A 25214-nucleotide genomic window follows, 5' to 3' on the forward strand; every position below is an offset into this window, starting at 1 on the left:
GGCCATTCGGCCCACCATGCCTATGGCTGCTCCTTGAAAGAGCTATCCAATCAGTCCCACTCCCCTGCTCTTTCCCCATAGCCCTATAATTTTTTTCCCTTCAAATATTTATCCTTTTGAAAGTTACAATTGAATCTGTTTCTACCACCCCTTCAGGCAGTGCATTCCAGGTCATAACAGTAGAGGGGACCCCCAAAAAGTCATAAGAGACATCTCTTAAATTTGCAGGGCTATGGGGAAAGGGCAATGGAATGGGACTAATTGGATAGCTCTTTCAAAGAGCCGGCATAGGCATGATGGGCCAAATGGCCTCCTTCTGCGCTGTATCATTCTATGATTCTATCTAATCTGATCAAAAAAAGCAGCCACGTGGATTCTGCGGGCAATGGGCAAATGGAGAAACCCTCACATAATCTAAGCAATGCCCTGCGACAGGATAGACTCCGGCTGAAGATACCACTGCATCTGCATAGCTCGTAGTTCAGTTTACTTCTCCCTTCCCCCACCCCCCAAATCCCTGAAACTCCTAACAACCTGCATTTATATAGCGCCTTTAACGTGGAAAAACATCCCCCGGTACTGCTGAGTGCAGTTCATTCAGCAATGCAGCCAAAAAGGGCAAATGGACACAATCCTACCTGGGGTAGGAAGGGAAGCACCAAATTGATTTAATAAAGTGTCCTTTCACAGACAAAATATAGTCTGCCACACATAATTTTGTAAACTGCACTCAAATACACTGACAATTGCAACCAATGCTGTTGTGACAAAATAGATACAACAGCACATCTTCCTCCCCAGTTTGCCTGGAAATAAGGCCCCTTTAAGTCACCACGTCACTGATAACACTGTTGAGGGTTTTAACATTGAATGTCAGAAGTCAGAGTGCAAATTATCCTTCGGATCTTCGATAGTTCAACTGCATGCGTGGTGCACGATTCTTTAACCAGGAGCACAGGCAGGTGTCCTACCTGCAGTCTTCAGTCAGTGCTGCTCTCGAACCAAACCGCTTCGAGATGTGAGGGAGGGAAGGGGTGGGGGGTAGAGAGAAGAACCGATTTTATATCAGCGCATGTGATGTGTAATAAGGATATCGTGCCATATCTGTCTATACACAAGTCTTCTATCTGCCGTGTGTCCATTGCACTTTTCTTTACGTGCTGCTCCCAGGTAGCATTGTACAACATGAGGACTTTGGGCTTCAGACGGCTTTGAACCCATTTTTTTTGTGACTTACTGAGTTGTTTGCGCTATTGCAGCAAAGCTCAAGCCAGCTATAATTAGATATATGTGTGTATAACCTACAGCCACACTTGGAATACTTCAGTAACCGTCCACCGGGCACAACAGAGGGCACTTGGGTTTCAAAATCTTAGTCAAGTCGTTCACCGTACGACTGCAAGTGTATATAAACAGTGAGTCTAGGGGTGTGAAAGTTATTTCAGGCAGCTCTCGCTCCTGGTTGGCTCCAGTACAGCAGTGTCAAAGACCCTCAACCAACTCATGGGACCGAGACCTTTCGACACTTTTTTTTACATTGATAATATGCTGTTGGCAGCTGATACGCAGTGCGCAAGGTCGATGTAAAGGAGGCAAAACTCCGCACCACAAACGGCTTGCGGGGCCTGAAAGTGGCCATGGGGGGGAAGAAAATGACTTCTTCAGCCTTATTGCCCCTCGATCGGGATCAATAGCTACCAACGGCACTATTTACTGAGATTTTTACTTGTCTAACGCGGCCAAATAAAGGCAGCGATAGTCAATCGAAGAAAGCAAGCAGATTAACAGTGTCAAAAGCAAAATACTGAGGATGCTGGAAATCTGAAATAAAAACAGAAAATGCTGGAAACACTCAGTAAGTCAGGCTGCATCTGTGGAGAAAGAAAAGTTAACGTTTCAGGTCAATGACCCTTCCTCAGAACTAGAAGTTGATTAAACAGTTTTTAAGCAAGTACAGAGCAAGGGAAAGGTGGGGGAAGAAGGAAGGGGAGGGGAGGAAAGGAAAGAACAAAGGGAAGGTCTCTGATAAGGTGGAGGGCAGGAGTGATTAAATGCCAAAAGGGATGATGGTGCAAGGCAAGGAGGGTGGTAATGGGACAAGTAAGGAAACAAAAAATGGGTCTAGAGTAGCTGTAAATGGCAACAGCAGAACCATTACCAGCACCTGGTGTCTGAAAAAATGGGAGCAGTGGTTATGATCTGAAGTTATTGAAATTAATGTAGAGTCCGGAACGTTGTAAAGTGCCTCACTTTATTACAGATTAACAGTGTCCTTGGACCGAGCTTTATTGAGTGAAATTGAGGCGAGCGGTTTCAAAGTCACGTCACCACTGTGTGCTCTTCGGAACGTTACAGAAAAACAACCTTTGGACAAAGGCAAAGAGCAAATATTTGCGGTTTAAATGTGGCAACTCCTCCTCCTGTCACACGCTCCACAATGCAGCGGAGAGGCAACTGGGCACAGCACACCCCCCCCCCCCCCCCCGGGATGTTCAAGGGATACTCTTAAAGGGGCACCACATTGATTTTTTAAGGATGAAAGTGCCCTTGTACAAACAAAATGTTATCTGCCAAACAGAACATGATATGGACTGCATTCAAATATATCACATCAAATGCAAGTGATGTTATGGTCAAGAAAAACTGACAGAGTTTTATCTCACCCCCAACCCCACCAAATAATTTGCCATGAAAATAATATCCCTTTAACTCACAGTATTGAGGATTTAATGTTGGATGCTATAAGGCAGAGCGGAAATTATCCTTTAATTATTTGAACAACACAGCTCCTTACAAACCCGGTTACATCCACTCTGATCACAAGCACTGGCACACAAAACACATCTGATTCTGGTTTACAGAGCAGGACCACTTCCAAAATGGGGAAATTAAGCATAAAAGAGACTCACTAACACATGTTCATTTACAAAATGTGCACAGCTGGAGATGCGCCGGGACATCTGGCTCGGGAAGGGTCACATTCAGCTGTGATGTCCCCTGTGGAGAAATAGCAGAAGCTTCAGCACTGGAGGAGGCTATTCGGCCCATCGCGCCTGTGCCGGCACTAGCTCCCATTGCCAGCACTCACTGGCCAGGCTTGTAACATGGAGAGTGGTTACAGGTAAGGTGTTAGGCTGCCCATGGAACTGCACCTCGGCAAGAGTCAGCATCTCGAGGAGGAGGGAGGTTAAGGGGAGTAACAGAGGGATAAGCAACTTCCTCGTTCCAGTAAGACTTGCATTTCTATCGTGCCTTGCACGACCTCAGGACGTCCCAAAGCGCTTTACAGCCAATGAAGTACTTTTGATGTGTAATTGCTGTTGCAATATATGACCCCCCCCCCCCACCCCTCCCCCCAAGAGGGACCACCCATCTTGCGACGGGTGGGAAGCTCCGTGATTAGGTGCTTGTTAACCACATCTGTTCACATTAGTCCAACAGCGGGGGTCACTTGTGACAAAATGTGCCCTCCTGCCAAACGGGTGCGGCGCTACCACATGGCCCGCTGGATCCCAGACATCTGGTTGTGGTCAGCGAGGTGGCGGAACACGATCCGGCTGAGGCGCCACCTGTGTTTGACTCCCCGCGGCCGGGAGGTGAGGACGCAGCGATTGCGGATTCGAACCGGGCAGCTGTCTCGCGGCAGGCCTGAAATCTCCTGGTCAGCAACTTCCTGTGGAAACACAATGCTCCGGTGAGTAAAAGCGCAAAGCTCTAGTTCCTTACTGCAATTTAAAATAAGGCCGGACCGGAGGCCTGTATCCAACTTGCAATCATTGTATTCAAATCCCTCCATGGCTTCACCCCTCCCTATCTCTGTAACCTCCTCCAGCCCTACAATACTCCAAGATCTCCGCGCTCCTCCAATTCCGGCCTTTTGCGCCTCCCCGATTTCCTTCGCCCCACCATTGGCAGCCGTGCCTTCAGCTGCCTAGGTCCTAAGCTCTGGAATTTCCTCCCTAAACCTCTCCGCCTCTCGACCTCTCTCTGTCAATTTTTTGTCTGATAACGTTCCTGTGAAGTGCCTTGGGACATTTTACTTTGTTAAAGGCACTATATAAATGCAAGTTGTGGTTGTTGCAAAAACTAACGGTGTGGGAAGCAGTTTTGCAATCATGAAGCAACTTTTTAATCTCATTTGAAAGTGTCAGGCCTGTTGCAGCATCCAAGGCCACTGTGATGTTTTGGGATTTCTCATCATGCCGTCTGATGGGGATCTTTGTGTAATACGTGTTAAAAACACTACTGTTAAGCTAAACTTGGCGCTCGGGGGATTAAATTCACAGGACAGCATGAGTGAAGGAAAAGGATTACGATTCAGTCAGGATGTTTGAACCAACATGTTGCAGACAACAAAAGATAGTTGATAGTTTAACATTCCAGTGATCGTTTGGTCTTATTGCTGCTGCGACAACTCCGTTGATTCAAACTCAGCAAAGGGGGAATTGGTGGATTCCACTCTTTGGCGGGGAGTCATCGGTTTGACTGAAAGCTCGAGTCAATCTGACAACAGAAAAGGAACAGGAGACTGGAGGGAGAGGGGGTTCTGTCCTGGGCTTAAGGCCAAAATGTAGGGGTTCAGTTTCTTATAGCCGGCAGTGGTACAAAAAGTAAGATGTGGAATAATGTGGCGATTTAATTACTTTCTCTATGTCCAGGAAGCGAGGTGAAGCTGAGTGGAATCAGTGATGATTAATTGTAAGTGATGCTCTACGTTCACATGGTGTGAAATGAACCAGTTTAACAATTTTATCTGGCCACGTCTCACCAAGGGTTCACTCTGTCCGCCTTCGGAGAGACTGAAGAAATACACGAGCCAAAGACACAAATATCAGGTCCAGGTCACGAAGGGATACTATTGTTACACCCTCGGGTCACGCTGCCGTGCAAACAGAAATAGGGCAGTGCCAGTCAATGCCCAGAAAGGGATGACACTCAGGCAGCTTATGGGGGCAACTGATACCACTGAACCCAAGAAGGTATCTGCAGCAGGGCTGAAGTTGTAACAAACACACTCCTGTAATTTTATTCTTGTTGCCCTTTCTCAGTCTTCAACTCCTCCCTTCCTAGCACCACACAGCCGTCTGTTAGTGCCACTAAGCAGCTTGCTGCTCAGGAGGGGCTTGGTGTCGGCTTAAGGTGACGTAGCCTTGGATTCACCAGAGAGAGAGAGATATAGATAGATAAATATATATATAGATCACCTTATCCTCAGGACATCCCAAAATACTTCTGGATTACTTTCTAAGCGCAGTTGCTGTTACTCAGGCAAACATGGCAGCCAATTTGTGCATAGCAAGGTCCCACAATCAACTAAATTAGATAAAGGAACAGTTAGTAAGTTTGTTGGTTGAGAGGGGAATGTTGGCCAGGACACCCGGAGAATTCCCTACTTTAATGTCCACCTGTGAAGGCTGATGGGGCCTCGATTACCATCTCATCCAAAGGACAGCACTCCCTCAGTACCACGCTAGAGTAAAAGGGGAGGGGGGGGGGGTGAATTTCCACAGGGGGTTCTCCCACTCATCCCGGCCATTTCCCAGGGGCTTCCGTTGCTCTTCCAAAGTTACAGAGCACGAGTGGGAGAACCCTTCCCAGCCCAGAAATTCCACCCCGTGTTCTCAAGTCTGTGCCGGGCTTGAACCCGCAATCCTCTGACTCAGAGGTGAAAATTCTACAACAAGCTGACACAGGCTGGGTGGGAAACAGCAGAGTCAAACTCACCATCTTCCCTGCCCAGAACTAGGAACAGGTGGAGGCCATTCAGCCCCTCGGGCCTGTTCTGCCATTCAATTCGATCACAGCTGATCTGTACCTTAACTCCCTCTACCCACCTTTGTTCCGTAACCCTTAATGCCCTTACCGAACAAAAATCTATCAAGCTCAGTTTTGAAATTTTCAATTGACCCCCAGCCTCAACAGCTTCTTGGGGGAGAGTGTTCCAGATTTCCACTCCCCTTTGTGTGAAGAAGTGATTCCTGATTACACCCTAGCTCTAATTTAAGGTACTGGGATTCCCCCACCAGAGGAAATAGTTTTTATTATTTCAACTATTTTCATAAATGGGCTTGTGACAGTAAATACTTCAGCATAACAAATAGGCACCTGAAAATGCTAAACTTCAATTTAGAGCATTTATACCCAGTTGACAGTTAAGGAATATTTTACAGTGAGATTTTTACCTTTTATAACCCAAACTTTCAATTACCAAGTATCTGCAGTCCTTACATTGGCTCCAATTTTGCTCCGGATTTGGTGCATGAGTTAAAAACTCAATGTGCAGCTGAATTTGGTAAATACTGACCTCTTCTGGTCAGAACATAACTTCAGTTGTGTGGAGAGACTGGAGAAGCTGGGGTTGTTCTCCATAGAGCAGAGAAGGTTAAGGGGAGATTTAATAGAGGTGTTCAAAATTATATAGGGTTTTGATAGAGTAAATAAGGAGAAACTGTTTCCAGTGGCAGGAGAGTCGGTAACCAGAGGACACAGATTTAAGGTAATTGGCAAAAGATCCAGAGGGGAGAGGAGGAGAAATTGTTTCACACACCGAGTTATGATGATCTGGAATGCACGGCCTGAAAGGGTGGTGGAAGCAGATTCAATAATAACTTTCATAAGGGAATTGGATAAATACTTGAAGGGGAAAAAACTGCAGGGCTATGGGAAAGAGCAGGGGAGTGGGACTAATTGGATAGCTCTTTCAAAGAGCCGGCACAGGCACAATGGGCTGAATAGCCTCCTTCTGTGCTGTACGATTCCATGATGCTGACACCATTTAGATACTATCCTGAATGCCAACTGTTAATACAAGATGTGGAGCAGTTCTCCTCAGCCGCTGAGTGTGTAAAGACTGTGGGGTACGAGCCATACACAGCAGCTTCAGTCCCTGGTCTGTGCCGAGTTAGCTGGTCTCAGCCAGGCCCGCCCGCAATGTCCACCATACAGCCGATGGGGTGGACGGTGCTACCTGGAGGGCAGGTACGAGGCCGTGTACTTGAGTTTGCTGTCCGTCGTGGCTGGGTTTCAGAGTGTCGGGCAGTTTCTGATGCTCCGCAGCCCCAGCTGCCAAGGTAAGTGGGAGTGCATCCCTCCAAAACACCTGTGTGGATTTCTCAGTGGTTTGGTTTGGAGTCTCGTGCAAAAACCCCTCACCATGCTCATGTCAGAAACACAGATGATTGAAAAATGCAACAAGAAAAAAAAAATCACACTTAAGTCGATGTGCTTTAATATTCTGTGATGCTCTTAATGCATCAGCTCAAACTGCTGTAACCTGCAGTCATAGTCCTATAATCAGCTGTATAAGCCCCTAGTGCTACACAGCTCAAAGTGTGCTCTCCAGAAACAACACAAATTTGGAAAGAGAAAATCTACCATGCACTGCTCGGTATTTTCACAGTTCAAGCAGAAATAGTGGACTCAATTTTAAAACCGAACCAGGAAGGGGACGAGAGGGTCAATTTGAGGACGGGAAACCCATTAGCACAGGTTTCCCGGACATCCTGACGATTTTGACGTAAGGACGTCTTTTATTTTTTTTTGTTGGTTTCCCGTCCAACTGACTGGCCCGATTGACTGGACAGGAGACCAGCCAGGGAGAGGACTTCTGCAGATAAGTCTGTGTTTGTATGGATGGGGGGAGGCATGGGTGGGCACAAGTCAGCATGGGGGTCATGTGTCACAGGGGGAGGGAGGTGATGGGATCAGGGGTCCATGATAGTTGAAGGGGAGGATCGGGGGTGGGAGGATCGGGGTTGGGGGTCTGCGGTCGGGACAGGGAGTCCACGATCGGGGATCGGTGATCATTGGGGGGGTCGGTGCAGCTAGGCTTGTTGGGTCTGGGGGAAGCACTCCTGCACCTCTGGGCCCACAAGCTGTGCCTTTATAAGCGCCCACCTGTTAGTCTCGGGCCTTCTTGCCTCCTTTCACAAGGCATCAAACAAAAGGCCTGGGAATCCCGGCCTCCCAGGGTTGAAATCGGGAAGTCCAGAAAAATGGAGGCCCGAAGCCTCCTTGAAAGGTTTTAAGGCCCAACCCGCCTCCTGGGAGCAGGTTGCCAGTCCCTCTTCCCGCCCCGGTAAAAATGGAAATGGGCGGGTTGGAGGCGGGTCTGAAATGGTGGCAATTTTCAATGACCCCCGGCCCCAACCCACCCGTTTTTCACTTTGAAAATTGAGCCCATTATGTCCACTTGAACTGTGAGGCTTCCTCTGACAGCACCTCCTGACTCCTGACAACATTAATACAATGTGGACAACAGCAACACCATAACCTCCGAGTCACATGCCATCTCGACTTGGAAATATATCGCCGTTCCTTCATCGTCACTGGGTCAAAATCCTGGAACTCCCTTCCTAATAGCACTGTGGGAGAACCTTCACCACACGGACTGCAGCGGTTCAGGAAGGCGGCTCACCACCACCTTCTCAAGGGCAATTAGGGATGGGCAAAAAATGCCGGCCTTGCATCCGCTCACTGTTTACTGAACCTTAGTAAAAACCACTGACTGCCACTCTGAGGTGATAAAATGGCCTCACTTTAATTTGAAATACCAATGGCAACGTAACCTTTATCATTCCTTCAGTTTCAGGCCACTGAGAATCACAGCACAAACTCCCAGTCCTCGGCAAAGGGAGTCTTAGTCCCAAGAGCGGAACGTAATTCACACGACTCGTCTCAGCACCCACCACCTGCTGCGGCTGTCCATACCTGCAGTTCCTTTGGCAAGATGGTGTTTTTCCGTATTGCATTAAGTCGCCGCCTCTCATCCGCGTACTCGAAGGCCATTTTCCTCCTTTTCACATCCCGCAGCATTCGCCAGTCCACGTAGTAATTCCGAACCGGTCCCACATTCCCTCCGGGAATCCACGAAAACAGCTGCAAAAGAAAAAATACAAGCGTTTGTAAAATAAAAATTATACTGCACTACCATTACACACGCTAGAATGACAGGAAGCATCATCAGGGTAAACACCCTGAGATTTTCTTGTGGATATACAGGCTCAAATACACAGGCTCCCTCAATGCTCTTTAGTATGCATCAAAGTGAGGGAAGAAAGTGCCGGGAATAGATCACTTCCCATTTCACGTTCCTCTAGACCAACATGGCATGGTTAGATGGGAGTGAATCCCCCTCTGCTCCACCACAGACGTATAAGAGCATCGTCTACTGCACCAGTGTTTTTTTTTAAATTAAAAAATTTCCCACATCCCGTTGCCTCTAAGTGAGATTATTAATTTTGTAGCAAATGAGGGAAGGTTTTGTGCTATGGGACCATGTTGATTAGAAATTGGAGTAAGACCGTTCAAATTAATTTTGCACAGTCCAGTTGGGAGAGATGTTCGTACATTAGTCGGTTCTGCATAATATTTTCTAATTTTCTGACATAAGTGATCCTCAAATTAGATATATACTTGAAAAACAAAAATTTGTAGAGCTGTGGAGAAAGAGCAAGGAATTGGGGCTAATTGGATCGTTCCTTCATAGAGCCAGCACAGGCACGACGGGCTGAATGGCCTCCTTCTGTGGTGTATGATTCTAAAACAGTGAATTCACATGTAACGTGACTACACGACAGGAAACAGCTACTAAAGGGGTTAACTGCACCCTAGAAAAGGGCATCCATGCAAAATAAATCCACATATAGCAAGCACCAGCATCTGGCAAATTTCAGTTCTACTTTTGACAGAATCCAACAGAACTGGAACATGAAAGAATTGCTGTTAATTTAATTCTCACACTTGATGAAAATGCAGTTGTACACATCTTTGGCTTACATTTATACAGCACTCACTAGAGACAGCTTAGAGAGTTTCACAGAGGGTGGATAGTGAGTGAACACTGAGCAGGGAGAGAAAAGGAAGGAGAGTCTCAAGATTTGTGAAGGCAGGTGGCAGGGTGGAGAGGGTGAGGTAGGGGACAAGATGGCTGACGGAGGGTGCGCCAGTGGTGCAGGGGAGGAAGTGGGGAATGATAAATAGGCCTCTGTTGGAGAGGGTGTGCACACAGACATTGGGCTCAAGATCAAGGATAGGGAGGGTCATAGAGGGATTTCACGATGAGAATAACAATTTTATGTGCTAAGATTACACAAAAGAATTCATTTAGCGCTTTACACAACATCAGGATGACAACAGTGGATGTCCAAAGGGACTTCGGGGTTCAGGTACACAGATCATTGAAGTGTCATGAACAGGTGCAGAAAATAATCAATAAGGCTAATGGAATGAAGGCCTTTATATCTAGAGGACTAGAGTACAAGGGGGCAGAAGTTATGCTGCAGCTATACAAAACCCTGGTTAGACCGCACCTGGAGTACTGTGAGCAGTTCTGGGCACCGCACCTTCGGAAGGACATATTGGCCTTGGAGGGAGTGCAGCGTAGGTTTACTAGAATGATACCTGGACTTCAAGGGTTAAGTTACAAGGAAAGATTACACAAATTAGGGTTGTATTCTCTAGAGTTTCAAAGGTTAAGGGGTGATCTGATCGAAGTTTATAAGATATTAAGGGGAACAGATAGGGTGGAGAGAGGGAAACTATTTCCGCTGGTTGGGGATTCTAGGAGCGAGATTAGAAAACATTTCTACACACAAAGGGTGGTAGAAGTTTGGAACACTCTTCCGCAAACGGCAATTGATACTAGCTCAATTGCTAAATTTAAATCTGAGATAGATAGCTTTTTGGCAATCAAAGGTATTAAGGGATATGGGCCAAAGGCAGGTATATGGAGTTAGATCTCAGATCACCATGATCTTATCAAATGGCGGAGCAGGCACGAGGGGCTGAATGGCCTACTCCTGTTCCTATGTTCCCAAAGCTCTTTACAGCCAATGAAGTGTAGTCACTGTTATAATGTAGGATACGCGGCACTCAAATTGTGCACAGCAAGATCCCAGCAATGAACTAAATGACCAGAAAATCTGTTTTAGTGATGTTGAAGGTGGCAGGGCAGATTGAGAAAGCAGTTAAAAAAACATACAGGATTCTGGGCTTTATAAACAGATGCATAGAGTACAAAAGCAAGGAGGTTATGTTGAACCTTCATAAAACACTGGTTCAGCAGCAACTGGAGTAATGAGCCCAATTTTGAGCATCGCACTTTAGGAAGGATGTGAAGGCCTTAGAAAGGGCGCAGAAAAGATTCACTAGAATGGTTCCAGGGATTTCAGTTACGTGGATAGGCTGGGGAAGCTGGGGCTGTTCTCCTTAGAGCAGAGAGGGTTAAGAGGAGATTTGATCGAAGTGTTCAAAATCATGGGATTTAGATAAAGTAAATAACGAGAAACTGTTCCCATTGGCGGTAAGGTCGAGAACCAGAGGACACAGATTTAAGGTGATTGGCAAAAGAAACAAAGGCGAGATGAGGAAAAATCTTTTTACGCAGCAAGTAGTTGTGATTTGGAATGCGCTGTCTGAGATGGTGGTGGAAGCAGATTCAATCGTGGCTTTCAAAAGGAAAGTGGATAAATACTTGAAGGGAAAAATGTGCATGGCTACGGGGAAAGAGCGGGGAAATAGGACTAACTGGGTCGCTCTTACAACGAGCTGGTACCAACTCGATGGGCCGAATGACCTCGTTCCTCACTGTAACCATTGTATGAGTGATAAATATTGGCCAAGACACCGGGGGAAAACTATGCTGTTGGAATAGTGCCATGGGATTGTTCACATCCACCTGAGAGGGCAGACGGGGCCTCAGTTTAACGTCTCACCTGAAAGACGGCATCTCCGACAGCGCAGCGCTCCCTCAGTACTGACCCTCCGACAGCGCAGTGCTCCCTCAGTACCGACCCTCCGACAGCGCAGCGCTCCCTCAGTACTGACCCTCCGACAGTGCAGCGCTCGCTCAGTGCTGACCCTCCGACAGCGCAGCGCTCCCTCAGTACTGACCCTCCGACAGCGCAGCGCTCCCTCAGTACCGACCCTCCGACAGCGCAGCGCTCCCTCAGTACCGACCCTCCGACAGCGCAGCGCTCGCTCAGTGCTGACCCTCCGACAGCGCAGCGCTCCCTCAGTGCCGACCCTCCGACAGCGCAGCGCTCCCTCAGTGCCGACCCTCCGACAGCGCAGCGCTCCCTCAGTGCCGACCCTCCGACAGCGCAGCGCTCCCTCAGTGCCGACCCTCCGACAGCGCAGCGCTCCCTCAGTGCCGACCCTCCGACAGCGCAGCGCTCCCTCAGTGCCGACCCTCCGACAGCGCAGCGCTCCCTCAGTGCCGACCCTCCGACAGCGCAGCGATCCCTCAGTGCCGACCCTCCGTCAGCGCAGCGCTCCCTCAGTGCCGACCCTCCGACAGAGCAGCGCTCCCTCAGTGCCGACCCTCCGACAGCGCAGCGCTCCCTCAGTGCCGACCCTCCGTCAGCGCAGCGCTCCCTCAGTGCCGACCCTCCGACAGCGCAGCGCTCCCTCAGTGCCGACCCTCCGACAGCGCAGCGCTCCCTCAGTACCGACCCTCCGACAGTGCAGCGCTCCCTCAGTACCGACCCTCCGACAGTGCAGCGCTCCCTCAGTACTGACCCTCCGACAGTGCGGCGCTCCCTCAGTACTGACCCTCCGACAGTGCGGCGCTCCCTCAGTACTGACCCTCCGACAGTGCGGCGCTCCCTCAGTACTGACCCTCCGACAGTGCAGCGCTCCCTCAGTACTGACCCTCCGACAGTGCGGCGCTCCCTCAGTACTGACCCTCTGACAGTGCAGCGCTCCCTCAGTACTGACCCTCCGACAGTGCAGCGCTCCCTCAGTACTGACCCTCTGACAGTGCGGCGCTCCCTCAGTACTGACCCTCTGACAGTGCAGCGCTCCCTCAGTACTGACCCTCTGACAGTGCGGCGCTCCCTCAGTACTGACCCTCTGACAGTGCAGCGCTCCCTCAGTACTGACCCTCTGACAGTGCAGCGCTCCCTCAGTACTGACCCTCCGACAGTGCAGCGCTCCCTCAGTACTGACCCTCTGACAGTGCGGCGCTCCCTCAGTACTGACCCTCTGACAGTGCAGCGCTCCCTCAGTACTGACCCTCTGACAGTGCAGCGCTCCCTCAGTACTGACCCTCCGACAGTGCAGCGCTCCCTCAGTACTGACCCTCTGACAGTGCGGCGCTCCCTCAGTACTGACCCTCTGACAGTGCAGCGCTCCCTCAGTACTGACCCTCTGACAGTGCAGCACTCCCTCAGTACTGACCCTCTGACCGCGCAGTGCTCCCTCTGTACTGACCCTCCGACAGTGCAGCGCTCCCTCAGTACTGACCCTCCGACAGTGCGGTGCTCCCTCAGTACTGACCCTCCGACAGTGCAGCGCTCCCTCAGTACTGACCCTCTGACAGTGCAGCACTCGCTCAGTACTGACCCTCCGACAGTGCAGCGCTCCCTCAGTACTGACCCTCTGACAGTGCAGCACTCCCTCAGTACTGACCCTCTGACCGCGCAGTGCTCCCTCTGTACTGACCCTCCGACAGTGCAGCGCTCCCTCAGTACTGACCCTCCGACAGTGCGGTGCTCCCTCAGTACTGACCCTCCGACAGTGCAGCGCTCCCTCAGTACTGACCCTCTGACAGTGCAGCACTCGCTCAGTACTGACCCTCCGACAGTGCAGCACTCCCTCAGTACTGACCCTCCGACAGTGCAGCGCTCCCTCAGTACTGACCCTCTGACAGTGCAGCACTCGCTCAGTACTGACCCTCCGACAGTGCAGCGCTCCCTCAGTACTGACCCTCTGACAGTGCAGCACTCCCTCAGTCCTGACCCTCCGACAGTGCAGCGCTCCCTCAGTACTGACCCTCTGACAGTGCAGCACTCGCTCAGTACTGACCCTCCGACAGTGCAGCGCTCCCTCAGTACTGACCCTCTGACAGTGCAGCGCTCCCTCAGTACCGCACTGGGAGTGTCAGCCTGGATTATGTGCTCAAGTCTCTGGAGTGGGTCTTGAACCCACGACCTTCTGACTGAGAAGCCAGAGTGGTGCCCACTGAGCCAAGACTGACAGAAGGGCAGCTGCTGCTGCTGCTGCTGATTCCCCTCCCTAACCCGGGGCGCTGCGGCCTGTTACGAAGCCCCCAGGCCCCCGAGATCGGCTAATTCAGCACAGCCCGCGAATGGGGGCCTGGGACCGGGCACAAGGACGAAGGACTATGCCCAGGCCCAGGCCCAGGCCCCGGGGTTTATTCGCACACCCCGCTCTCAAGTGTCAGCCCCGTGTACATACGTCCAACCCACCCCCCCCCCGTACGGCGGTCGGCCCCGCTCTCCGCTACTTCACCTGCCGTCCAGCACCATGGAAGAAGCCGGCAGCTCGGCCCCATATTGCTGCCGCCGCCATGTCCGCGGCCCCGCTGGGAGCGCGCGGCCCCGCGCCGCAACTTAACTATGAGACGCGCGCGGCCCCGCGCCGCAACTTAAACTATGGGACGCGCGCGGCCCCGCGCCGCAACTTAAACTATGGGACGCGCGCGGCCCCGCGCCGCAACTTAAACTATGGGACGCGCGCGGCCCCGCGCCGCAACTTAAACTATGGGACGCGCGCGGCCCCGCGCCGCAACTTAAACTATGGGACGCGCGCACCTCCCGCGCCTCTTACTTTTAAAAGTGCTGACGTCAGTCAGGAGGCGCGCCAGGCCACGTGATCCGAAGTGGTGTCGTCAACCCCACTGGGGAACCGCCCCTTCCGCAAGCTGACCAATCAGGGGCGGCTCTCCGGGAGAGGCGGCAACGTGCGGCCTAACTGTTGCCGTGGCAACGCGCGGCCTAACGTGGCAACCCCGCCCTGTTCCCGTTCCCCTCCCCATCCACTCCATCTGTCCCATGTTTGAGGAGGGAAAAGGCTTCGTCTGTCAAGCCTGCCAGTTCTTGTTGATGGTACTGATCCCAATATTCAGGCCTTCAGAGCCATTGCCCTGACCAGGAAGTGTTTGGCACCTTTCAATGGCTTAAGGAAGATGAAGACCCATTTTGTCGTCTATCAGGATAATGTCAATTGTAAACAATTTTACAACACCAAGTTATAGTCCAACAATTTTATTTTTAATCCCACAAGCTTTCGGGGGCTTCCCCCTTCCTCAGGCGGTGTGGAAATGAAATTTTCGAATCCTTCGCATTTTAAGATCACAGAACAAAGCCCGTTGCCAAGGCAATCACAGTGAGCAGACAGAAAGGTGTCACCTAAAAAGGCCACCGAATATACAAACCCCCCAAAAAAAGAGAGAGAGAGAGATAAGGAAGACAGTCAATGACCCGTTATATTAAAAACAGATAACATTTGTTCGCTGGTGGGGTTACGTGTAGCGTGACATGAACCCAAGATCCCGTTTGAGGCTGTCCTCATGGGTGCGGAACTTGGCTATCAATTTCTGCTCGACGATTTTGCGTTGTCGTGTGTCTCGAAGGCCGCCTTGGAGTACGCTTACCCGAAGGTCGGTGGATGAATGTCCCTGACTGCTGAAGTGTTCCCCGACAGGGAGAGAACCCTCCTGTTTGGCGATTGTTGCGCGGTGTCCGTTCATCCGTTGTCGCAGCGTCTGCATGGTCTCGCCAATGTACCATGCTCTGGGGCATCCTTTCCTGCAACGTATGAGGTAGACAACGTTGGCCGAGTCACAGGAGTATGAACCATGCACCTGGTGGGTGGTGTCCTCTCGTGTGATGGTGGTATCTGTGTCGATGATCTGGCATGTCTTGCAGAGGTTACCGTGGCAGGGTTGTGTGGTGTCGTGGACGCTGTTCTCCTGAAGGCTGGGTAATTTGCTGCAAACGATGGTTTGTTTGAGGTTGGGTGGCTGTTTAAAGGCGAGTAGTGGAGGTGTGGGGATGGCCATAGCGAGGTGTTCGTCATCATTGATGACATGTTGAAGGCTGCGGAGAACATGGAGTAGTTTCTCCGCTCCGGGGAAGTACTGGACGACGAAGGGTACTCTGTTGGTTGCGTCCCGTGTTAGTCTTCTGAGGAGGTCTACGCGATTTTTCGCTGTGGCCCGTCGGAACTGTCGATCGATGAGTCGAGCATCATATCCCGTTCTTACTAGGGCGTCTTTCAGCGTCTGTAGGTGTCCATCGCGTTCCTCCTTGTCTGAGCAGACCCTGTGTATTCGCAGGGCCTGATACGTTGCAGGAAAGGATGCCCCAGAGCATGGTACATTGGCAAGACCATGCAGACGCTGCGACAACGGATGAACGGACACCGCGCAACAATCGCCAAACAGGAGGGTTCTCTCCCTGTCGGGGAACACTTCAGCAGTCATGGACATTCAGCCACCGACCTTCGGGTAAGCATACTCCAAGGCGGCCTTCGAGACACACGACAACGCAAAATCGTCGAGCAGAAATTGATAGCCAAGTTCCGCACCCATGAGGACGGCCTCAACCGGGATCTTGGGTTCATGTCACACTACACGTAACCCCACCAGCGAACAAATGTTATCTGTTTTTAATATAACAGGTCATTGACTGTCTTCCTTATCTCTCTCTCTTTTTTTTGGAGGTTTGTATATTCGGTGGCCTTTTTAGGTGACACCTTTCTGTCTGCTCACTGTGATTGCCTTGGCAACGGGCAGTAATCACCAGGCTTTGTTCTGTGATCTTAAAATGCGAAGGATTCGAAAATTTCATTTCCACACCGCCTGAGGAAGGGGGAAGCCCCCGAAAGCTTGTGGGATTAAAAATAAAATTGTTGGACTATAACTTGGTGTTGTAAAATTGTTTACAATTGTCAACCCCAGTCCATCACCGGCATCTCCACATCAAGGATAATGTCAGGTCAAAAAGAAGTGGTGCATTCCCACGCAGTCTGCAAAACCATACCATGTTAGGTGCTGCCAGGGGTAACAGCCCCCCTCTCTAATCAAAGGTTGGAAGAATTTGCACAAAACCAACCTCCCACAACAATTAGAAGATATGTACCGGATTCATTACATAAAAGACTCGAGCTGAATATAGGCACAGTTATTCCATATCTGCTTTCTATTGCATAACAGAGCAAGAAATTGGGTGGCGTTCTGTTCCACCTGATCTTTGCCATTTAGTAGCACCATTGGACTTTGTGCTGGGTTTTGGAGTGCATGGTGGAAGGTCCATGAGAAACAGGCAGGAGCTTTGTAATCGTATTCTAAGGACCAGGAAGTGACGTCCTTTAGATGTCAACGAGATTTGTGTACCTTTCACCAGGATTACCCCTGTTCCTGATGAAAGAAAGAACTTACATTTATACAGCGTTTTTTCACAAGCTCAGAATGCCTCAAAGTGCTTTACAGCCAGTGAAGAGTACTCATTTTTGTAATGGAGAGCAACACAGCAGCCAATTGGCGCACAGCAAGGTCCCACAAACTGCAATGAGATAAATGACTAATCTGTTTTTAATGATATTGGTTGAGGGATAAATGTTGGCCAAGAGACCAGGACAATTCCCCTATTCTTTGAATAGTATCGTGGCATCTTTTATGTCCACCTGAGAGGGCAGGCGGGGACTCGGTTTAACATCTCATCCAAAAGACAGCACCTCCGACAGTGCAGCATTCCCTCAGTACTGCACTGCAGTGTCAGTCTAAATTACATGCTCAAGTCTCTAAAGTGGGGATTGAACCCACAAACCTACTGACTCGGAGGCAAGCATGCTATCATTAAGCCGATGGATCACCCCAGAAACCTGAGTGTTCACAACATGAAAGCTTCAATTTCAAGTATTAACCATTTTAAGGGGACACGCTGCTCTCACCAGGTACTTTTGCAACTCAGTTCTTTGATGTGTTTACCTTTCAGAAACTCTTGCAAAGGGTTTCAGCAGGAGGGATTTGGGTATATCCTTTTTGGAAGCTTCCTAGCCCCTTTGCACAATGGGTGTCTCTTTTGAAGTTCCTCTTAGACTTATTTCAAGGAAACACTTGGAAGTTACAATACATAAATAGACAATTTGGCATTTACCCTCCACACGAGCAAGTAGGCCTAATCACATTTACCTGCCCTATGAAGTATCTCTTTGTCCCCTTGTCCTTCATCCACCTATCCAATCTAATCTTGAATGTTGACATAGTTTCTGCCTCAACCACTAACCCTGGAAGTGAATTCTACAGCCTCATAAGGCTCCGTGTAAAGAGGATGAGGAAGAATGCAGGGATGCTGGTAAGGGAACATGTAGAAAAGTTGGCCATTCTAAACCACAGTATAAGCATTCTGCAAAACAAAGAGTTAATCTTTGAACCTTTAAAATAGAAAACATCCCGAGATGCTTCACAGAAGTGTAAGGGGAAAAAATGGGTGCTGAGCCAAAGAAAGGCAGGTGCCTACTCAGCTGGAGAACATACAAGGCCGCTTAAATTTCTGGACTAGTGAACTGAGACAACATCTTATAATAAAAAACAAATGAGCAGAAATCCCAGTGTCCCTCACCTCCAGACTGAATTACTCCAATGCTCTTCTGGCCAGTCTCCCATTCCCCATGTCCGTTATGTCTAGCCCATCTAAAACTCTGGTCACCCATCGCTCCTGTCCTCGCTGACCTACATTGGCTCCTGGTTCCTCAAATTTAAAATTCTCATTCTTGCATTTAATCCCTCCACAGCCTCACCCCTCCCTATTTCTGTAATATCCTCCAGCTGTACAATTCCCCCCTCCAATACTCTCTGTTCCTCTGACTCCAGATTCTGGTGCATCCCTCCGCAACTACCCCCCACCATTGGTGGCCATGCCTTCAGCCGTTTAGGCCCCACTCTCTGGAATTCCCTCCCTAAACCTGCCCCTCCACTTCCTTCTCTTCTTATAAGACCCTCCTCAAAGCCTATCTCTGACCAAGCTTTTGGCCATCCCTCCTAATCTCTCTTTCTTTGCTTCAATTTCTCTTTTTTTCCCTTTATTTCTCTTTGAAGCGCCTTGGGACATTTTTCTATCTTAAAGGTGCAGTATCAATGCAAGTTATTGTTGTTGTCCTGATTATGACCTGGGCACCAGCAAAAAGACAAGAAGTTTAGCACCGAATTAAAGTCCTGCCTTCATCAAACTAGTTGGCCTCGATATTAACCCCCCCACAACAGGTGAGAGAGGGTCGGGGGTGGGGGTTAAAGACTTAAATACAGGGAATGGGGCCCCAAAATGCCACACACACACCTGCTGCCTCTTTTACGGCAACGGATATCGAGGTGTCCAAATGTCCGGCCGTGGACAGTAAAAGGTGCGCTCTGGATTGTAGCGGACACTGTTAGGAAGTCTTTGCTAAAGTTAAATAAAGTTTGCAGGAGTGAGGGGCGATGTGGAACTGGAGAGAATATCTAATGCAAAACCTGAAAATTTGTAATATCAGGGCATCGTAGATTGTAAACACATTGCCCTGGGGACTCCTCCACACAATAATGGAGTCTTTATGAATTGCAGGGGATTCCAATCCATCTGTGACCATCTGCACAGATTAATGCCTGTTTTCTTGACATCTATCATGATGCCTTCGTTTTACATCAGCCCTCCATTCCCCCATTGTTTTGACCCTGGACACGAAATGCAAGTTTGGAAACCAAGGTTACCCGCCACAGGCCTGGCTTGTGGTATGTGTGCACCTCCAAAAACATCTACTGAACACCAAGTTTTTTTTTATTCGTTCGTGGGATGTGGGCGTCGCTGGCAAAGCCAGCATTTATTGCCCATCCCTAATTGCCCTTGAGAAGGTGGTGGTGAGCCGCCTTCTTGAACCGCTGCAGTCCGTGTGGTGAAGGTTCTCCCACAGTGCTGTTAGGAAGGGAGTTCCAGGATTTTGACCCAGCGACGATGAAGGAACGGCGATATATTTCCAAGTTGGGATGGTGTGTGACTTGGAGGGGAACGTGCAGGTGGTGTTGTTCCCATGTGCCTGCTGCTCTTGTCCTTCTAGGTGGTAGAGGTCGCGGGTTTGGGAGGTGCTGTCAAAGAAGCCTTGCCGAGTTGCTGCAGTGCATTCTGTGGATGGTACACACTGCAGCCAGTGTTGAAGGGGGTGAATGTTTAGGGTGGTGGATGGGTTGCCAATCAAGCGGGCTGCTTTGTCCTGGATGGTGTCAAGCTTCTTGAGTGTTGTTGCAGCTGCACTCATCCAGGCAAGTGGAGAGTATTCCTTCACACTCCTGACTTGTGCCTTGTAGGTGGTGGAAAGGCTTTGGGGAGTCAGGAGGTGAGTCACTCGCTGCAGAATACCCAACGTCTGACCTGCTTTTGTAGCCACAGTATTTATATGGCCGGTCCAGTTAAGTTTCTGGTCACTGGTGACCCCCAGGATGTTGATGGTCGGGGATTTGACGATGCTAATGCCGGTGAATGTCAAGGGGAGGTGTTTAGACTCTCTCTTGTTGGAGATGGTCATTGCCTGGCACTTATCTGACGCGAATGTTACCTGCACTTATGAGCCTAAGCCTGGATGTTGTCTAGGTCATGTTGCATGCTGGCTCGGACTGCTTCATTATTTGAGGGGTTGTGAATGGAACTGAACACTGTGCAATCATCAGCGAACATCCTCATTTCTGACCTTATGAGGGAGGGAAGGTCATTGATGAAGCAGTTGAATACTAGGCCTGCGGCAGGTGGTGAGCGAACCAACACAAGGGAAAAACTTACTTGACCTTGTCCTCACCAATCTACCTGTCACAAATGCAATTGTCCATGACAGTATTGGTAGGAGTGACCACCGCACAGTCCTCGTGGAGACGAAATCCCGTCTTCACACTGAGGATACCGTCCAACGTGTTGTGTGGCACTACCACCGCTCTAAATGAGATAGATTCAGAACAGATCTAGCAGCTCAAAACTTGGCATCCATGAGGCACTGTGGGCCATCAGCAGCAGCAGAATTGTATTCCAGCACAATCTGTAACCTCATGGCCTGGCATAGTCCTCACTCTACCATTACCAATAAGTCAGGGGATCAACCCTGGTTCAATGAGTGTAGAAGGGCATGCCAGGAGCAGCACCAGGCATACCTAAAAATGAGATGCCAACCTGGTGAAGCTACAACTCAGGACTACATGCATGCTAAACAGCGGAAGCAACATGCTATAGACAGAGCTAAGCGATTCCACAACCAACGGATCAGATCAAAGCTCTGCAGTCCTGCCACATCCAGTCGTGAATGGTGCTGGACAATTAAACAACTAACGGGAGGAGGAGGCTCTGTAAACATCCCCATCCTCAATGGTGGCGGAGTCCAGCATGTGAGTGCAAAAGACAAGGCCGAAGCGTTTGCAACCATCTTCAGCCAGAAGTGCCGAGTGGATGATCCATCTCAGCCTCCTCCCGATATCCCCACCATCACAGAAGCCAGTCTTCAGCCAATTCGATTCACTCCACGTGATATCAAGAAATGGCTGAGTGCACTGGATACAGCAAAGGCTATGGGCCCCGACAACATCCCGGCTGTAGTGCTGAAGACTTGTACTCCAGAACTAGCTGCCCCTCTAGCCAACCTATTCCAGTACAGCTACAACACTGGCATCTACCCGACAATGTGGAAAATTGCCCAGGCATGTCCTGTCCACAAAAAGTAGGACAAATCCAATCCGGCCAATTACCGCCCCATCAGTCTACTCTCAATCATCAGCAAAGTGATGGAAGGTGTCGTCGACAGTGCTATCAAGCGACACTTACTCACCAATAACCTGCTGACCGATGCTTAGTTTGGGTTCCGCCAGGACCACTCGGCTCCAGACCTCATTACAGCCTTGATCCAAACATGGACAAAAGAGCTGAATTCCAGAGGTGAGGTGAGAGTGACTGCCCTTGACATCAAGGCAGCATTTGACCGAGTGTGGCACCAAGGAGACCTAGTAAAATTGAAATCAATGGGAATCAGGGGAAAAACTCTCCAGTGGCTGGAGTCATACCTAGCACAAAGGAAGATGGTGGTGGTTGTTGGAGGCCAATCATCTCAGCCCGAGGTCATTGCTGCAGGAGTTCCTCAGGGCAGTGTCCTCGGCCCAACCAAGTAGAATGAGGTTTATCTATCAATGAGTGCCATCATCGAGCACACCATAGGACTGGGGAAGGAAAGGTGCTGAGTGCCTTGAGAGGTCTGGTGACTTCCTCCAATACAATCCCGCCAAAGTATCAAGGGAAATGGAGCTAAGGCGGGTAAATGGAGTTGAGGTACAGATCAGCCATGATCTAATTGAATGGTGGAAGAGGCTCGAGGGGCTGAGTGGCCTCCTCCTGTTCCAATGTTTCCTAAAGTGTTCAGTGTGAAATAATCATGGGTCGGGGACGAGGATCTTTGAAATTTGAGCCTTTCACATGATTCTTCAGTCTTCACTCTAGATTATTTCAGCTCTCGTATCTTCCATCACTCTCATGGGCGAGTCCCAACTCCCCATAGCTTTGAGAGTGTCTTTCCTAGCTTTGGCATCTCGGTAAGCTTTCAGTAATGGACCCGGGATAACAAAACAGAAGAAAACCCTGTCAGTCAATTGTATTTAGCTACTGGATTTATCCCGCGAGAATCTCTCTCGTCTTCGTCGAGCGAATAGAGCATCACACGTCCAGGGCTCATTTTACATTTAAAACTACTAAGCAAATTTATTTAACAAAAGCTAAACAAATAAGTAGGAGACAGATAATACAGTAATATATTTATAGTGGAAATCCTTCCACCTAATTCCTGGAGTAGAAAAACAACGAATGAATCGCAACTCTAAATTAGTAGGCAAACACTTTGCAAATAACTTTCATGTCACGCAGTGGGCGCGTGCCCATCGCAGGTATGGCTTCCCACCTCATTTTCCTGGGACTCCATTTGCTGGGTGCCCCCCACCCCACCCCCAGCACAGGAGTATGACCCACTTAGGGTTGCCAACCCTCCAGGTTTGGCCTGGAGTCTCCAGGAATTGAAGATTAATCTCCAGGACACTGCTGCGAGCAAAAAAACCCGGGAGAAAAATCATAGGGGCATTAAAAAATTGTGTTGTTTTAAAACATTTTCTTTGAACACTTTTGTTTATTAGTTATAAAAATATTGGCGATGGGGGGAAAAAAATGGCTGTTTGACTGACAGTCACGAATCATCCAATAGGGTAACAAAGAGTCTGTTCATCTCCCAATTGGCCGTGGGGAGGCAGGGCTCCATGAGGATGGACATGTCGGGCAACCAATGGTAGGAGTGTGTGGGGGGGGGGGGGGTGGGGGGGCCAGTTGGAGGCGGGAGGTCATGTGATGAAACCTCCAGGAATACGTCCACGCAGAGTTGGCGACCCTTCGCCTATTGCAACCTGGCAATAGGGTCTCTGGTCCCGAGTCAATCAGAAGTTCCTTGGGGTCCCGGGGGGGGGAGACAGAAAGCTAAGTGTTATCGTTGAAGTCTGAGATCCGCCCTCCCAGGCCCACTCGCAGTTGCCTGGTTGGTAACCTCTATCGGCAGCCTGGGACGGTCTCAATCCCAGAGGCTTGACGAGCAGCTGCAGGCTGTTTAAATTTGCTGCTGTGTTCCAAGTGCAAGGTCCAGCCCGAGGGCAGACCTTGCTTGTTGGGTGCTCCCGGGCCGTGTTAATGAGCGGGACAGGATACCACTGCTCCTGTCCATCTAGGGTTGTCAGCCCTCCAGGATTGTCCTGGAGTCTCCAGCAATTGAAGATTAATCTCCAGGACACCGCTGTGAGTAAAAACCCAGGAGAAAAATCACAGGGGCTTTAACCAACATTGTGTTTTGTCCTTTTCTTTGAAGACTTTTATTTATTAGTTATAAAAATGTTGGAGAGGGGGAAAAATAGTCTGTTTCACTAACAGTCAAGATTAATCCAATTGGGTAACAAAGAGTCTGTTCCCTTTCCATTTGGCCGTGGGGAGGCAGTGAGCCAGGAGGATGGCGGGAGTGTGGGGGTTGGGGCGGTCCAAGGCGGGAGGTCATGTGATGAAACCTGCAGGAATTCGTCCAACCAGAGTTGGCAACCCTTTGTCCATCCCTGGGGAAGAGGGGGCCCAGGAAAACTGGCCCCAGTGTTTCCTTATATTTATTACCACTGTGGGAACCTGTACTAACCTAAATTATCTCTTGATTCTATCTCCTGAAAGCTGCAGCCTGATTTTTGTCTCTTTCACCAATTCTGAATTGACTGATTCTTTCTTTCAGAGATTTTCGAACTGAAACAGTTCTTTTTCTATCCCAGAAAAGAATTACTGGGACTCCCTGGGCCCGATAATAACGCAGAGGTGGGATCTGATTAGCGGGGGGAACGATAGCAGGCGACAAACATGCAACATCGTGGGACACGATGGAATGCCCGATTTCAACAGGGAGGGGATGCCTCATTATTATTTTACTTCTGGGTTTCGCGTCTCCACTGCGCGAGTAGGTGTGATGCGGTCCCACGTGACGCAATTTCACCTCGACTATTAAAAGGCCCACTTCACAGATGCAATGGTGGAGAAGGTTCGATGATCCATGGATTGTGTTCAGTTAAGTAGAAATTGAGAAATGGAATCGAGGAGGGCAAAGGCTGCGCCCAAGTTCAAAGAGGCTTCCCTGGACCTACTGCTGGGTGCAGTAAAGGCAAGGAAGGAGGTCCTCTTCCCTAGTAATGGGATAAAAACCTGCTGCCATAACAAAGAAGGCATGATTGGAGGTGGCCTAAGAGGAGAGCAGCGGAAGTGTGATCATGAGGACGTGGATCCAGTACAGGAAGCGTTTTAATGACCTAACCAGGTCAGGAAAGGTGAGCAAAGTTGCAAATTCACCTACATCTTTTAGTGCACCCCCCACCCCCACTCTGTTTTGTCAAGCATATGGCATTCACATCACTCCTCACCCATCGTTGTGTTTCAATGCACTTCCTCACCTCCCCCTTCCTCTAGTCACTCACCCCAATCCTCATGTAATGTGATACCACCTCAGCAGCTCCCCTGATTCTCAGCACACGTCCTCAAATGCATGCCAGTGCCACTTGCGATTCAAGTGCCTGATTGTCACCCTCACCGAATGCACTGCATCCATCGGATGCGCATGTGCCTTACAGACACTCATAGGTCTGTTGTGCCCCCTTGCAGGAGAAGAGAGCGCAAAATACAAGGGAGACGGAGAGGACCAAAGGTGGCCCGTCACAGATCGTGGAGCTCACAAATTCCGAACAGGAGGCTTCGGAGATGAGTGACATATCAGCGCCCCTGACTATCAGAGATGGAGAGACAGGACGTCATTGCTGCAGGATGACAGGATTAATGTCTCCGACCCATATCTCATGCAAGACTTATTCATGTTGACTTGATTTCAGCACCGAGTGAAATGCGATCACCCTAATC

The 25214-nt window shown here is 49.6% G+C and overlaps 1 protein-coding gene across 1 annotated transcript; it reads right to left on the reverse strand.

Annotated features, from left to right (window-relative positions):
- Positions 1–2232: 2232 nt before the first annotated feature.
- mrps14 (mitochondrial ribosomal protein S14) lies at positions 2233–14364 on the reverse strand. Its single transcript, XM_067990812.1, has 3 exons — positions 14254–14364; positions 8710–8877; positions 2233–3673 (listed from the first exon to the last, which is right to left on the reverse strand). Exons 1-3 carry the CDS (start codon positions 14311–14313, stop codon positions 3491–3493), a joined length of 411 nt encoding a protein of 136 aa, XP_067846913.1. The 5' UTR covers positions 14314–14364; the 3' UTR covers positions 2233–3490.
- Positions 14365–25214: the final 10850 nt, after the last annotated feature.

This window comes from Heptranchias perlo, chromosome 9, assembly GCF_035084215.1.
Source record: "Heptranchias perlo isolate sHepPer1 chromosome 9, sHepPer1.hap1, whole genome shotgun sequence".
In the NCBI taxonomy this organism is placed as follows: Eukaryota; Metazoa; Chordata; class Chondrichthyes; order Hexanchiformes; family Hexanchidae; genus Heptranchias; species Heptranchias perlo.

What these genes read in the sequence shown, in the direction of transcription:
- mrps14 (XM_067990812.1), bottom strand. Translation starts at nt 14,313, where the DNA reads ATGGCGGCGGCAGCAATATGGGGCCGAGCTGCCGGCTTCTTCCATGGT. An exon ending in TCCATGGTGCTGGACGGCAG is followed by an intron (nt 8,878 to 14,253) that starts GTGAAGTAGCGG and finishes TTTCTTTTGCAG; the next exon opens with CTGTTTTCGTGGATTCCCGG. An exon ending in TCTTGCCAAAGGAACTGCAG is followed by an intron (nt 3,674 to 8,709) that starts GTATGGACAGCC and finishes GTGTTTCCACAG; the next exon opens with GAAGTTGCTGACCAGGAGAT.